At 30.6% G+C, this 13,622-nt stretch overlaps 1 protein-coding gene across 3 annotated transcripts in view; it reads left to right on the plus strand.

The window, feature by feature from the left end:
• Fstl5 (follistatin like 5) overlaps window positions 1-13,622 on the plus strand; it is a 721,807-nt gene that overhangs the window by 67,481 nt on the left and 640,704 nt on the right. For 2 of the 3 annotated variants that reach the window (XM_027926695.3, XM_071614853.1), the window contains exon 2: window positions 13,417-13,447. In XM_027926695.3, coding sequence (XP_027782496.2) covers window positions 13,417-13,447 — 31 coding nt within the window. Of the gene's footprint in view, window positions 1-13,413; window positions 13,448-13,622 lie in introns of all 3 variants that reach the window. The other variant, XM_071614852.1, reaches the window with a different exon arrangement.

Raw genomic sequence — 13,622 nt, forward strand, 5'->3', positions numbered from 1 at the left:
CTGTTGCTATTAAAACTTGATTTCATTTAAGGGAAAGGAAGAGTCAACTGATTTGAGGTTCGGGTTCATCAAAAATTCACTGAGATAGAACCCCACTTGATGAAACTCTTTCATGAGCTTCTTTATGTTGTAAAGTTTATATTTGATTTCTTTTTAAAACATAGCATTTTAATTATGTTATGCCTTTCTTTAGTTTGTTATTCATTAATCATGGCTAATTTGAAAACTTCTTATTATTAAACTCATTTTCCTTATTTAATATTTTAAATAGTACATTTTTAATACCTGATATTTACTTAGACTTTATTTTTCCTATTCTAATTTCATGTTGTCAGAATGTCTTGAGTATACTCATTATGCTTATTTAAAAATCGTAATTGCTTTAAATAATTAGTAGGTAAGTGTAGGAATACAACAAGTAAATAAAATTTGCCAATTTATCCTACCTGGGGGTTTGGTTTTCATTGAAATTATCCTACTGACATTAGGCTTCCTAGTTTCTGTACAAAACATGATGTGTTACATTGCCAATAATGACAGTCAGTTTTCCATCACTATGACCAAAATATCTGACAATGACAATTTAGAGGAAATAAAGTTTATTGGGCCTTTACAGTTTCAATTTGATCCATGATGAGTCAGCTCCCTGCACTGAGCTTGTGGTAAGACAGAAAACCATATCAGAAGTGGTGGTGGAGGAAAGCTAATCAACTCATAACAGATAGTAAGAAGAAAAAGAAGTCACAGATAAATATATTATTTCCAAATCATATCTTTCTACTGTTACCACCCTGTACAGTAGACCTTTCAAATTATTAAACCAACAAGTGGATTAATTTATTTTTATGTGATAGCTCTTAAAATCTAATCATTTCAGCTGTGACCATTCCTACATTAGTACATTTGATTTTTATGATTATAATTCATACACAAACCATACCGCAAATGGAAGGGGAATTTATAAGTTATTTGGAGTTGAATAGATATAGAGTTAAGAATAAATATTAAAAGTGTTCTCTCATTCTAATGTCCAATGATTTATCATTGGTTACCCATACCAATTACAAAAGCCTTTGATCTTCCCATGGATTTATGACAATTTTTATGGTAGTACTACAGTTGCATGTTTTTACCTTGCTTTTTGTAGATTTTTTAAAAAAATTAGTTAAGTGAATTAAGTTCAGTCTTTTTTCTCAGACCAATTCAATGGTTTAGTGTTATAAGCCATTTCTTTTCCAAATCTTCATTTTGCACAGTTTCAATACCTTTTCCTCCCTTTCCATAGGATGTACTAAGTGAAACACATTTCTACAGTTTCAGCATCAGTAAAAGACTTTTACTTTCAGCTATCTCTTTTAATTATGGAAACCACAAATCTTAGAAGATGACATTTAATAATATCTAGTTTATAATGTTACCATAAATTAATAGCTGAAATATCTTTCCATTATTCATTACTATTATTTATGTTTATTTATTTTCTTGGTGATTTTAAATACTTAAAACCAGTTAAAGCTTTGGGGAAATATCTCATGGATATTAAATGTACTTGTAAATCTGTCTGCATTTTCCTAAAGAGGAAGAAATTAATAATGACAGGGGAGGAGAATTCAGATGAATACTTGACAACCATAATTGTATCTTTGTCTCTAAGATGTTATTGAGTGTCATGCATATAATTTATTCTGAGATTTTCCTTTTCAATAAATCTTTCACATATTTTAGTCCTTCAAGTTGATTATATATTTTTGAGACAGAAGCTTTAACATGAACAATTATAAGTATAATGATCTAGGTCTCATTTGCCTTTCCATTAAAATTAGACTGATTTTATGATAGCCATTTCTACCTACCTGCCAAAATAGAATTGGAAATCCTGTCAAACATTTCTCTACTTATTTTAAGAAGATCCCAGATACAGAGTTCATGATTTTTAAATGGTAGTTAAACTCACATTTTGTTCTGATATCATGAAATCATATTTTCTGGAAAGTGCTACTGTATATGCCACAGTCATGGTTCCCTTAAATTTCCCTGTACATTTGAGTTGTAAGGATTTAAGTTGGGAAAACTACAGCATGACATTTGGGCACCTAAAATGAGCTAATGTATGTAAAGAATTTAAAAATTGGGCTGGGGATGTGGCTCAAGAGGTAGTGTACTCCCATGGCATGCTCTGGGCGCTGGGTTCGATCCTGAGCACCACATAAAAATAAAATAAAGATGTTGTGTCCACCGAAAACTAAAAATAAATATTAAAATATTCTCTCTCTCTTTAAAAAAAAATTTACAAATTGCCTTCTGCTTTGTAAGATGATGTGTCTTAATCATTATTGTTACCTTCATTATTCTACATGTCTTAATTTTATTTTGTTAGAGATATGAAATCTCTTCCTCTGCCTTCTGAAATGGGCAGTGGGGATATTTGTACTTAGACCCTATTATATTGATTTCCATTGGGTTGATCTTTCCCATTAAGACCCTTGGTTGCCTGAGAACAGAGTATCTTATATTAGTTGGGGATTAACTGAGATATCTGACAATAAAACTCTTTTCTACATTACAGAGTGCATGTCTTTTTGATAGTGATTTATTGATAGCCTCTGTAAATTATATTACTAGATAAGACACATTCTACTTCAAATCACTATAAAATCAAATATAAATCATTATATGGCCATAAAATTATTATCCATAGACTCTTTAGGAGACAATAAGTTACAAATGTAAATCTAGTAATGGATAAATAAGGTTTAGAAGGAAATATAATATAAAGGTCTTCACTCAAATCATGCAACCTCACTAATTTCCATAACAAAATCATTAAGTATTAGTGACTTATATTTTCATTTATTAAAAATCCCTTTATTAGTGATTTGTGTTGAAAAATCATCATTATTTTTCACACTTCATTGTTAAACTATTATAATATTTGACAGGTGTATTTCTGTGGATTTTTAGTAAGTAGTTTCAGCTATACTACTTAACTGGGCATACATTTTCTTTAGGAAATAGAAGAAAATCATTTTATCAGTATATATTAATATTATATTTCCTCATATTTCAACTCAAAGTTAAATCTGCTTACCCCTTTAAGACCCAGAGTATTCATTACTTTCATGAGTCCATCAAGGAAAAATGTCCTTACTGATACTTTGAACAAATCCTTTTTTATTGCATTTGACACATGTACTGGTTGTTTATGCATATGTCTCATTTACTTACTAAACATTCGTGATTTTTGTAATAAAATACAAATTTCTGATGTTTACATTTAATTTAAATGAGTGATTATTTATTTCTTATAATGAATATTTATTTTATTCTAAATTTACATGAACATAAATTTCCATCTCAGAGGACTTCTAAAATTAATATTTAAACTAAGAATATATGTAATACAACCACAATACAATTATTATTAAGTATTAAAGATATTTGGTGGATAAATTTAGTTATACTTTGTTTTTTGAACAACAGCCCAAGATTTTTGACAATGTGCTTTTGATCTTCAAAATCTGACTTTCTTTTTCAATTTTAATTTGAATGAATGCACACACACACACACACATACATATGCACAAACATACAGATTGTAACAAATATTCCTATTACTTTTATGTCTGCTGAGTATTAGATAATTAATAAATCTAGTGATCTTCCTTGTAAGTATAAAAATTATTTATTTATGAATCACTGAGACATACTAGTTTTGAAACCCTATTTAATAACTACTATTTCCTATTCTGCACTAGTAACCTGGATATATAACTTTATAATGTTTTTTCCTCTGTATAGAATGGATTTCTTCCCTTTTCTGTGGAGATAAAATATTTTTCTCTTACCAATCACATCTTCTCTTGTAGATTTCTCAGTTTCTCCCTTACCTCACAAATTCCCTTCATCTGCCCCAGTTAAAAAAGACTGAATTTCTCTCCTGACTGTATATTCTAGATTCAATCCATTATTTTACTATTAAAAGTCACATCTTATTGTAAACATTTTGAATCTCCTTCCACTAGACTATATTCTAGAGTTCAGAGACTGTCAGGGAAAGTGCCCACTCTGGCAGATGTTCTTTCTGGACACTGAGGCTATTTGGATAAAGACTGTAAGTTTCTATTGCTCATGGAGTATCCACTTCAATTAACAAAACAGACAATGCATACCTAAATATATATTATTACAGGAAGTAGTAACTTCTGTGAAGAATGGACAAATCTTAAAGAAAATCAAATAGTAATAAAGGTATATTTGAAATATAATATCCAGGAGGGTCCTCATTGAGAAGGTAACACTGGATCAGGAACATGACTCAAATTCCAATACAAGTATCTTAAATAAAATATGAGAAAACTGTGATTAAACTAAATAAAACTGAAAATTCAGCAATACCATTTATTGACAATATATCTATGTCACCAAGATTGAGTAGGCTGGATACACTGCAAGTGTTTGCCTATAACTTTCATTTTGCAGGCATTTATATAATGAAATTGCCACCAGGAAAATAGATTTTCTGAGAAAATGTGTGGGTGGGGGCTGGGGAGGTACTCACATATTCACTGGTATTTATGGGTCAGAATGGCATGGAAGACATTTGTTATGAGATTATAATAAGGTGATTCTACTCAGTCTCCTATTCCCAACTTTCATGAATGTAAAATCCATATTACTTAATACCTCTAATAAATACTTTAAAAACTCTTCAATATTTTATATTTTCTCCATTTAGCACAGGGGAACAAATATAGATGAAATTGAGTATTCTACTGCTATTAGCATTCATTTTTACCACTTTGAGTTGATGGCATTTGTCTGGGAAATAATAATTACATCAAAGGAAAGAGTTATGAGAAGAAATTTAAGTAAGGTAGACAGCCTGCTCTGTTAATAATTGTCATGCCATAAATTCGAATTTGGGATAAAAGTTTTAATAATACTACCTACTCCAAAATGCTCAGTACTAGCAACTTCTGTATTGTCCTTATTTGTCTACACTCTAGTTTACTGAGATGTTTTAGGAGTGCTTCCCCTTATTTATAAAATTACTGTGCATCCAAATTTTACTTGGTTTTACACTTAGTTACATTAAATTACTATATAATTTTTAAAAATAAAGAGACCATTTATATACTCCTGTATCTTTTCTGAATCCAACTTCTGCCCAAATTACCTTTGCTAGTCTTTATCATACTGTCTTCAAAGTCTATTAGTCCTCTTTAACCATGGGGCTGTATTTCATGAAGTCTATTAGTATAATTAATATGTAGTATTTTGGAAGTTTTCCAAGAAATATTGTAGTACAAAGTAAAACAAGAATGGTTGCTATTATTTAGTTTTGATACATGGCCAAAATATATTTCTTATTTTAAGACACGATTATGATATCATAAAATCTTTGGAAATAATATTAAAATTGAGTTATATCATGAAATATTGATGTTCTTCTATTAGAGAAGACATAAGTTTTCCTATTGTAAAATGTTTTTCAAATATATCATGTGGACAAGATACAAATCTTTCTGATTTTTTATGACTCTCACATAATTAAATAGTCACAACTTTCTACATAACCTGTCCTCATTTTCAAAATTAACATTTTATTTTATTTTATTTTTTTCAAGGTTGAATGGGACTTTTATTCTTTAAAGTACTTAAATAACAATTAATCCAAATCTTCCTGATTGCCATGTAGTTTGTTTTTTTAAATTTTTTTTTATTATTAGTTGTTCAAAACATTACAAAGCTCTTGACATATCCTATTTCATACATTTGATTCATTTTAAAAATGAAGTATTAGTTTGTAAAATAAAACAATGGAAAATATCCATTGTTAGTTGAATAATGCATTATTTTAGTGATCAAAGCAAAGCAAGTAGAAATAGTTAATACTTGAAAATCTTAAATAAGTCTCCACTAAAGGGATCTATGCAAGGTTGCAGTGAATGGAGTAATTTATGTTTAAGTCCCTCCTCACTTGTCAAGTCTGTTACCATTCTTCCCATTTCAGTAAATCAATGGCTAAGTTCTCTTCCCTGAATTCATGCTTTGTAAACATTTCTTATTTATGGAGTATTTAAGCATGTTTATATTAGTAATTTATAATTACATACAATTGTACAGAAATAGGTTTTAACATTTACAATAAATTATAATTTCAGTGAATTTCAGATTACTTATCTATAACTAAACTAATGTTAATATCATTTTTATAAACTTATTATGGCACAACTTGCTGCAAAAGACTTCACAATATCAAGATTTATTATGTGAGATTCCACCTACTTATAAATCATAATGGATTGAACATGCTTAATTGTATCAGACTTATATACACTTTGTGTTGTTACCTTTCTATGCCCAACTGTACTGTTAAAAGAACTGGTTATCCTATGAAATTTCTCTTTTTGTATATCATGTCCACCTTTTCAATAACCTTATAAAATCCGTTACATTATCTCTTCTCTTTATCTTAATCCTCTCTATTTCTAATATGTATTCATCAACACTTAAATGTTCTGAAATCCCATCAAATGATGGCAAGTCCACTGATATAAATTTCTAGCATATTTAGAAAATGACCCATACATATTTGGTGAAACAACAACAACAACAAAAAGCCCAAATGAGCTAAAACAAACACAATATCTTTATGAACTTGACTTTACATACCATCTGAAGGCTATCTTTTCTAGCTGTGTTTTTTATATTCATTTTTTTACTGCTTCATACTTTTCTCAATCTTCCTTTCTTTCCCTAAATAGCTTGAAATTTATTTGTAAACCCAAAAGAATACCAAAATTTCTTAATGCAATGATTCCATCCAACACAATAACCCTATGATCATATTGTTAGACACAAGATTGTTGACCTCTGACAAGAATTCTGTACTACTGAAAAATTTAGGTGAAATAATATAATACTTTGGAGTCCCCATAGCTCTAGTTTTTATTTCCTATAATTATTTTTGTCAGGCAGTTTCTGTGGCCTTTTCCTTTTCCTTTTTTTCCTTTCTTTTTCCTTTTTTTTTGGTTGTTGTTGGGTAATTTGCCCTTACATTTTGCTCATCATTTTTCTAGTACTTAGTTGTATATCATACACTTCTACTAGATGTTCTCTGATTATTTGACACATGTGTTGGTTATTTCAAAATTTACTTGTCTGATTGAAATATTGCTCATGAGTTCTAGACACAATAATAATCTCCCTTCTTTTTTTTATTTATATATGACAGAAGAACGCATTACAATTCTTATTATACATATAGAACACAATTTTTCATATCTCTGGTTATATACAAAGTACGGTCACACCAATTCGTGTCTTCATACCTGTACTTTGGAAAATAATGATCATCACATTCCATCATCATTAATAACCCCATGCCCCCTCCCTTCCCCTTCCAACTCTCTGCCCTATCTAGAGTTCATCTATTCCTCCCATGCTCCCTTTCCTTATCCCACTATGAATCAGCCTCCTTATATCAAAGAAAACATTTGGCATTTGGTATTTTTGGATTGGCTAACTACACTTAGCTTTATTTTCTCTAACTTCATCAATTTACATGGAAATTCTATGATTTTATTCTCTTTTATTTCTGAGTAATTTTCCATTGTGTATATATGCCACATTTTTTTTTTGTCCATTCATCTATTGAAGGGCATCTAGGTTGGTTCCACAGTTTAGCTATTGTGAATTGGGTTGGGTTGCTATAAACACTGATGTGGCTGTGTCCCTGTAGTATGCTGTTTTTAAGTCCTTTGGGTATAGACCGAGGAGTGGGACAGCTGAATCAAATGGTTGTTCCATTCCCAAATTTCCAAGAAATCTCCACATTGCTTTCCATACTAGCTGCACCAATTTGCAGTGACACCAGCAGTGTATCATTGTACCTTTTTTCCCCACATCCTTGCCAACAGTTATTGTTGTTTGTCTTCATAATTGCTGCCATTTTGTCTGGAGTAAGATGAAATCTTAGAGAGGTTTTGATTTGCATTTCTCTAATCGCTAGTGATGTTGAACATTTTTTCATATATTTGTTGATTGACTGTATATCCTCTTCTGAGATATGTCTGTTAAGGTCCTTGGCCCATTTATAATCAATGGGTTATTTGGGGTTTTTTGTTTGTTTGTTTGTTTTTTGATGCTTATCTTTTTGAGTTCTTTATATACCCTAGAGATTAGTGCTCTATCTGATTTGTGAGGAGTAAATATTTGCTCCCAAGATGTAGGCTCTCTATTCACTTCACAGATTGTTTCTTTTGCTGAGAAGAAACTTTTTAGTTTGAGTCCATTCCATTTATTGATTCTTGATTTTAATTCTTGTGCCACAGGAGTCTTATTAAGAAAGTTCAGGCCTAATCCCACATGATGGAGATTAGGGCATAATTTTTCTTCTATTAGACACAGGGTCTCTGGTTGTATTCATAAGTTCTTGATACATTTTGAGTCGAGTTTTGTGCATAGTGAGAGACAGGGGTTTAATTTCATTTTGTTGCATATGGATTTCCAGTTTTCCCAGCACCATCTGTTGAAGAGGCTATCTTTTCTCCAATGCATGTTGTTGGTGCCTTTGTCTAATATAAGATAATTGTAGTTTTGTGGGTTAGTCTCTGTGTCCTCTCTTCTGTACCATTGGTTTACCAGTCTGCTTTGGTGCCAATACCATGTTGTTTTTGTTACTGTTGCTCTGTAGTATAGTTTGAGGTCTAGTATAGTGATTCTACCTGCTTCACTCTTCCTGCTAAGGATTGCTTTAGCTATTGTGGGTCTCCTATTTTTCCAGATGAATTTCATGATTGCTTATTTTATTTCTATGAGGAATGTAATTGGAATTTTGATGGAATTGCATTAAATCTCTATAGTGCTTTTGGAAGTATGTTCATTTTAATAATATTAATTCTGCCTGTCCAAGAGCGAGGTAGATCTTTCCATCTTCTAAGGTCTTCTTTGATTTCTTTTTTTAGGGTTGTGTAATGTAATTTTCATTATATAGATCTTTCACCTCTTTCATTAAGTTGATTCTCAAGTTTTTGAGTATTTTTGTTTGTTTTTTGTTTTGTTTTGTTTTGTTTTCGAGGCTATTGAAAATAGGGTAGTTTTTCTCATTTTCCTCTCAGAGGATTTGTCACTGATATACAGAAATGCTTTTGATTTATGGGTGTTGATTTTATATCCTGCTATTTTGCTGAATTCATTTACTAGTTCTAGAAGTTTTGTGCTGGAACTTTTAGGGTCTTCTATGTATAGAATTATATTATCAGCAAATAGTGCCAATTTGATTTCTTCTTTTCCTATGTGTATGCCTTTAAACTCTTTCATCTATCTAATTGCTCTGGCCAGTGTTTCAAGAACTATGTTAAACAGAAGCGGTGAAAGAGGGCGTCCCTGTCTTCTTCCAGTTTTTAGAGGAAATGCCTTCAATTTTTCTCTGTTTAGAATGATGTTGGCCTTGGGCTTAGCATAGATAGCTTTTATGATATTAAGATATGCTCTTGTTATCCCTAGTTTTTCTAGTGTTTTTAACATAAAGTGGTGCTGTATTTTGTCAATTTTTTTTTCTGAATCTATTTAGATGATCATATGATTCTTACCTTTAAGTCTGTTGATATGATGAATTACATTAATTGATTTCCATATGTTGAACCAAACTTTCATCCCTGGCATGAATCCCACTTAGTGGTGCACCATCTTTTTGATATATTTTTGTATTTGATTTGCCAGAATTTTATTGAGAATGTGAAAATGTTTGCATCTATATTCATTAGAGATATTGGTCTGAAGTTTTTGTTGTTGTTTGTTTGTTTGTTTCTTTTAATGTGCCTGGTTTTGGAATCAGAGTGATATTGGCCTCATAGAATGAGTTTGGCAGTGCTGCCTCTTTTTCTATTTCCTGAAATAAATTGGAGAGTATTGGTATTAGTTCTTTAAAAATCTTGTAGAACTCAACTGTGTATTTACCTGGTCCTGGGCTTTTCTCGGTTGGTAGGCTTTTGATGGCCTCTGATATTTCGTCACTTCAAATTGATCTGTTTCAATTGTGTATATCATCTTGATTCATTTGGGCCAATCATATGAGTATAGAAATTTGTCGCCTTTGGTATTTTCTATTTTATTGGAGTACAAGTTTTCAAAATAATATCTAATTATCTTCTGTATTTCTGTAGTGTCTGTTGTAATATTTCTTTTTAATCAGTATGTTAGTGATTCATTTTTTCTCTCTCCTTCTCTTTGTTAGCATTGCTAAGGGTTTGTCAATTTTATTTATTTTTCAAAGAACCAACTTTTGTTCTGTCAATTTTTTTTCAGTTGTTTCTGTGGTTTCAATTTCATTGATTTCAGCTCTGATTTTAATTATTTCCTATCTTCTCCTGCTTTTGGTGTTGATTTGTTCTTCTTTTTCTAGGGCTTTGAGATATAGTGTTAAGTCATTTATTTGTTTACTTTTTCTTCTTTTAAGGAATGAACTCCATGCAATGAACTTTCCTATCATAGTGTCCCAGAGATTTCAATATGTTGTATCTGTGTCCTCATTCACTTCTAAAAACTTTTTAATCTGATGTCTTCTGTAACCCATTGTTCATTAAGTAGCATATTATTCAGTCTACAGGTGTTGAAGTGGATTTTATTTCTTATTTTATGATTGATTTCTAATTTAATTCCATTATGATCTGATAGAATGAGGGTAGTAGTTCTACTTTTTTATATTTGTTAAGAGTTGCTTTGTGGCATAATATGTGGTCTATTTTAGAGAAGGATCCATATCCATGTGCTGCTAAGATGTATTCTTTCATTGAAGGATGAAATATTCTATATATGTCAGTCAAGTCTAAGTTATTGATTGTATTATTGAATTCTATAGTTTCTTTGTTCAACTTTTGTTGGGAAGATCTATCTACTGATGAAAGAGGTGTGTTAAAATCAACCAAAATTATTGTGTTGTGGTCTATCTGACTCTTGAATTTGAGAAGAATTTGTGTGATGAATGTAGTTGCTTTGTTGTTTGGGGCATATATATTTAAAAGTGTAAAGTGTTGTTGGTGTATGTGTCCCTTGAGCAGTATGTAGTGTTCTTCTTTGTCCTTTTTGATTGACTTTAGTTTGAAGTCCACTTTATTTGATATGAGGATGGAAACCCCTGCTTGCTTCCACAATCTGTGTGAGTGGTATTATTTTTTCCAACCCTTCACTTCAGTTTGTGGATGTCTTTTTGTATGAGATGAGTATCTTGGAGTCAGCACATTTTTTTAATCCAATCTGCTAGTCTATGTCTGTTGATTGGTGAGTTTAGGCTATTAACATTCAGGATTATTACTGGGACATGATTTGTGTTCCCAACCATTTTTGTTTATCTTTGGTATTTAACTATTTAATGTGACTTGGTTTCTCCTCTGATTAGATTTCCCTTTTGTGTAATCCCTCCCTCTGCTGAATTTTATTATTGTTTTGCATTTCCTCTTCTTGGAATATTTTGATGAGCATGTTCTGTAGTGCAGGCTTTCTAAATTGTTGTAAATTCTTTTAACTTTTGTTTATCATGGAAGGTTTTTACTTCATCAACAAAATAAAGCTTAGTTTTGCTGGATATAAGATTCTTGGTTGGCATCCATTTTTTTTCCAGAGGTTGGTATATGTTGTTCCATGATCTCCTAGTTTTGAAGATCTGGGTTGCTGAGATACGAATTGGTCTCCCCCAATATGTGATCTGATTCCTCTCTCTTGCAGCTTTTATAATTCTATCCTTATTCTGTATGCTAGGCATTTTTACTATAATGTGTCTTGGTGTTGATCTGTTGTAATTTTCTCTCTTAGAATATTTTCACCATATATATGCATACATCATAGGCTCATATCTCTTTGAATTTTATTCAAAAATCAATTTATCTTTGCAGCTATTTCTTTAATTGCAGTCACTCCATGCCAACACTGTCACCTTCTGTGGCATATCTCTTTCTGAATAGAAGTTACACCATCTATGCAGTATGTTCCACTACATCCTAATTGATTTTTTTGTGTTTTGTTCATCTCTTAAAATTTTAATTACCCAGAATATGGCTTAGTATATTTAGAAAGCGATCTATACATATTTAGTGAGAGTGGATGAATGAAAGACCAAATGAATAAATGAATGTCAGAGTGAGAGCGGGAGCAAGAGCGAGAAAGAGAGAGAGAAAGAGGGAGAGAGAGAGAGAAAGAGAGAGAGAAAGGAAGAAAGATTCATTAACAAATGTCCCTGTGGAGAATTTAAGACTGCTAATCCTATACTGATTAATTAATAATGTATTTAAAAATACTTTGTATTTAAATTTTAGTTTAAGTGACCAACAGACACTGAATTAAAAATAAATCAGAACTAGAAAAATCAATTAACTGCTAAAGAATAGACAGAATATAAACACAGATATTAAATATGTTAGTATGAGAGAATTAGAAGACAAAGTCTCAAAGTCTAACAGCACTGGGTTAACTGGTTCAATAAATGTATATTTTCCAATATGCAGTTTTACTCTCAAGTTCTGAATCTGGGATTGTTTGTGATAAAATGCTTTCTCTCTCTCTCTCTCTCTCTCTCTCTCTCTCTCTCTCTCTCTCTCTCTCTCCTGTTACCAAAATTCATTGGCATTTATGCAACTTTGTAGTTCAGTATATATGTAATTTCAATTTCTTTTTTGAAGTATATTTGAAATTATTTTCAGTGTGAGGTCCTGAAACTTTTAAACAGAGTAAACTGTTCTTGAATCTTAATTGAGAAGTTAGAAAGTGCATAATATCTACTTTAAACTTGAAAGCAAGCTAATTCTTTTGGGGTTGCTTGGTAACTAATAAGGAATATGTCAAATTGAGAGACAGGTCTGACTGGAGCAGCCTTTGAATAAATAATAGAATTGTTGTCAATTTAACCTTAAATAACTGAGACAGGGTCCAATTCTAAGTTAAAACAGAAAGAGAAATACTTTTTTTTTATTAATGATAAATTTAGGGTTTAGCACATACCCATGAAGACACTATAATACAATTCTCCTTATCTGTTTGAATACTTAAATGGTAGGATTTAATGCATTTAAGAAGCTTGTGGATATATATTTCTAATATACCTATATATTATCATAAATATAAGTTATAATATATATATATATATATATATATATATATATATATATATATGTAATTTATTTATAAATTAATATTTATGTAACATATAGGTTTCTTAGAAAATTTATATCCACCAAGAATTATTACTAATGCAATAAAAGATTTTAAGTAAGTAAATTTTAAAGTGAGAATTGTATTATAGTGTTTCCTGGGTATGTGTAAATAAACTTTTAATTAATTTTAACAATGATATTTTATATCAAACTGTTGACTACATACTTACTTAAAGAGTTTTAACTACTTCTGTTTTAATTCCAGCAGGAAAAAAGTCAAGAAAGTTCAAGAATCAAAGGTAAGGAATGACTACTTTAAAATAATAATTATATAAATTCATAAAACAAAGAAAAAAGATGACATGCTATTTAGAATATAAACATGAAAATAAATGATAATTCTAAGTCTTCAATGTGATTTTAAAGTCATTTGAGCTATTAGTAATTTTCCAGGTCCAAAGGCAATTCTTTATT

This window comes from Marmota flaviventris, chromosome 7, assembly GCF_047511675.1.
Source record: "Marmota flaviventris isolate mMarFla1 chromosome 7, mMarFla1.hap1, whole genome shotgun sequence".
Lineage (NCBI taxonomy): Eukaryota > Metazoa > Chordata > Mammalia > Rodentia > Sciuridae > Marmota > Marmota flaviventris.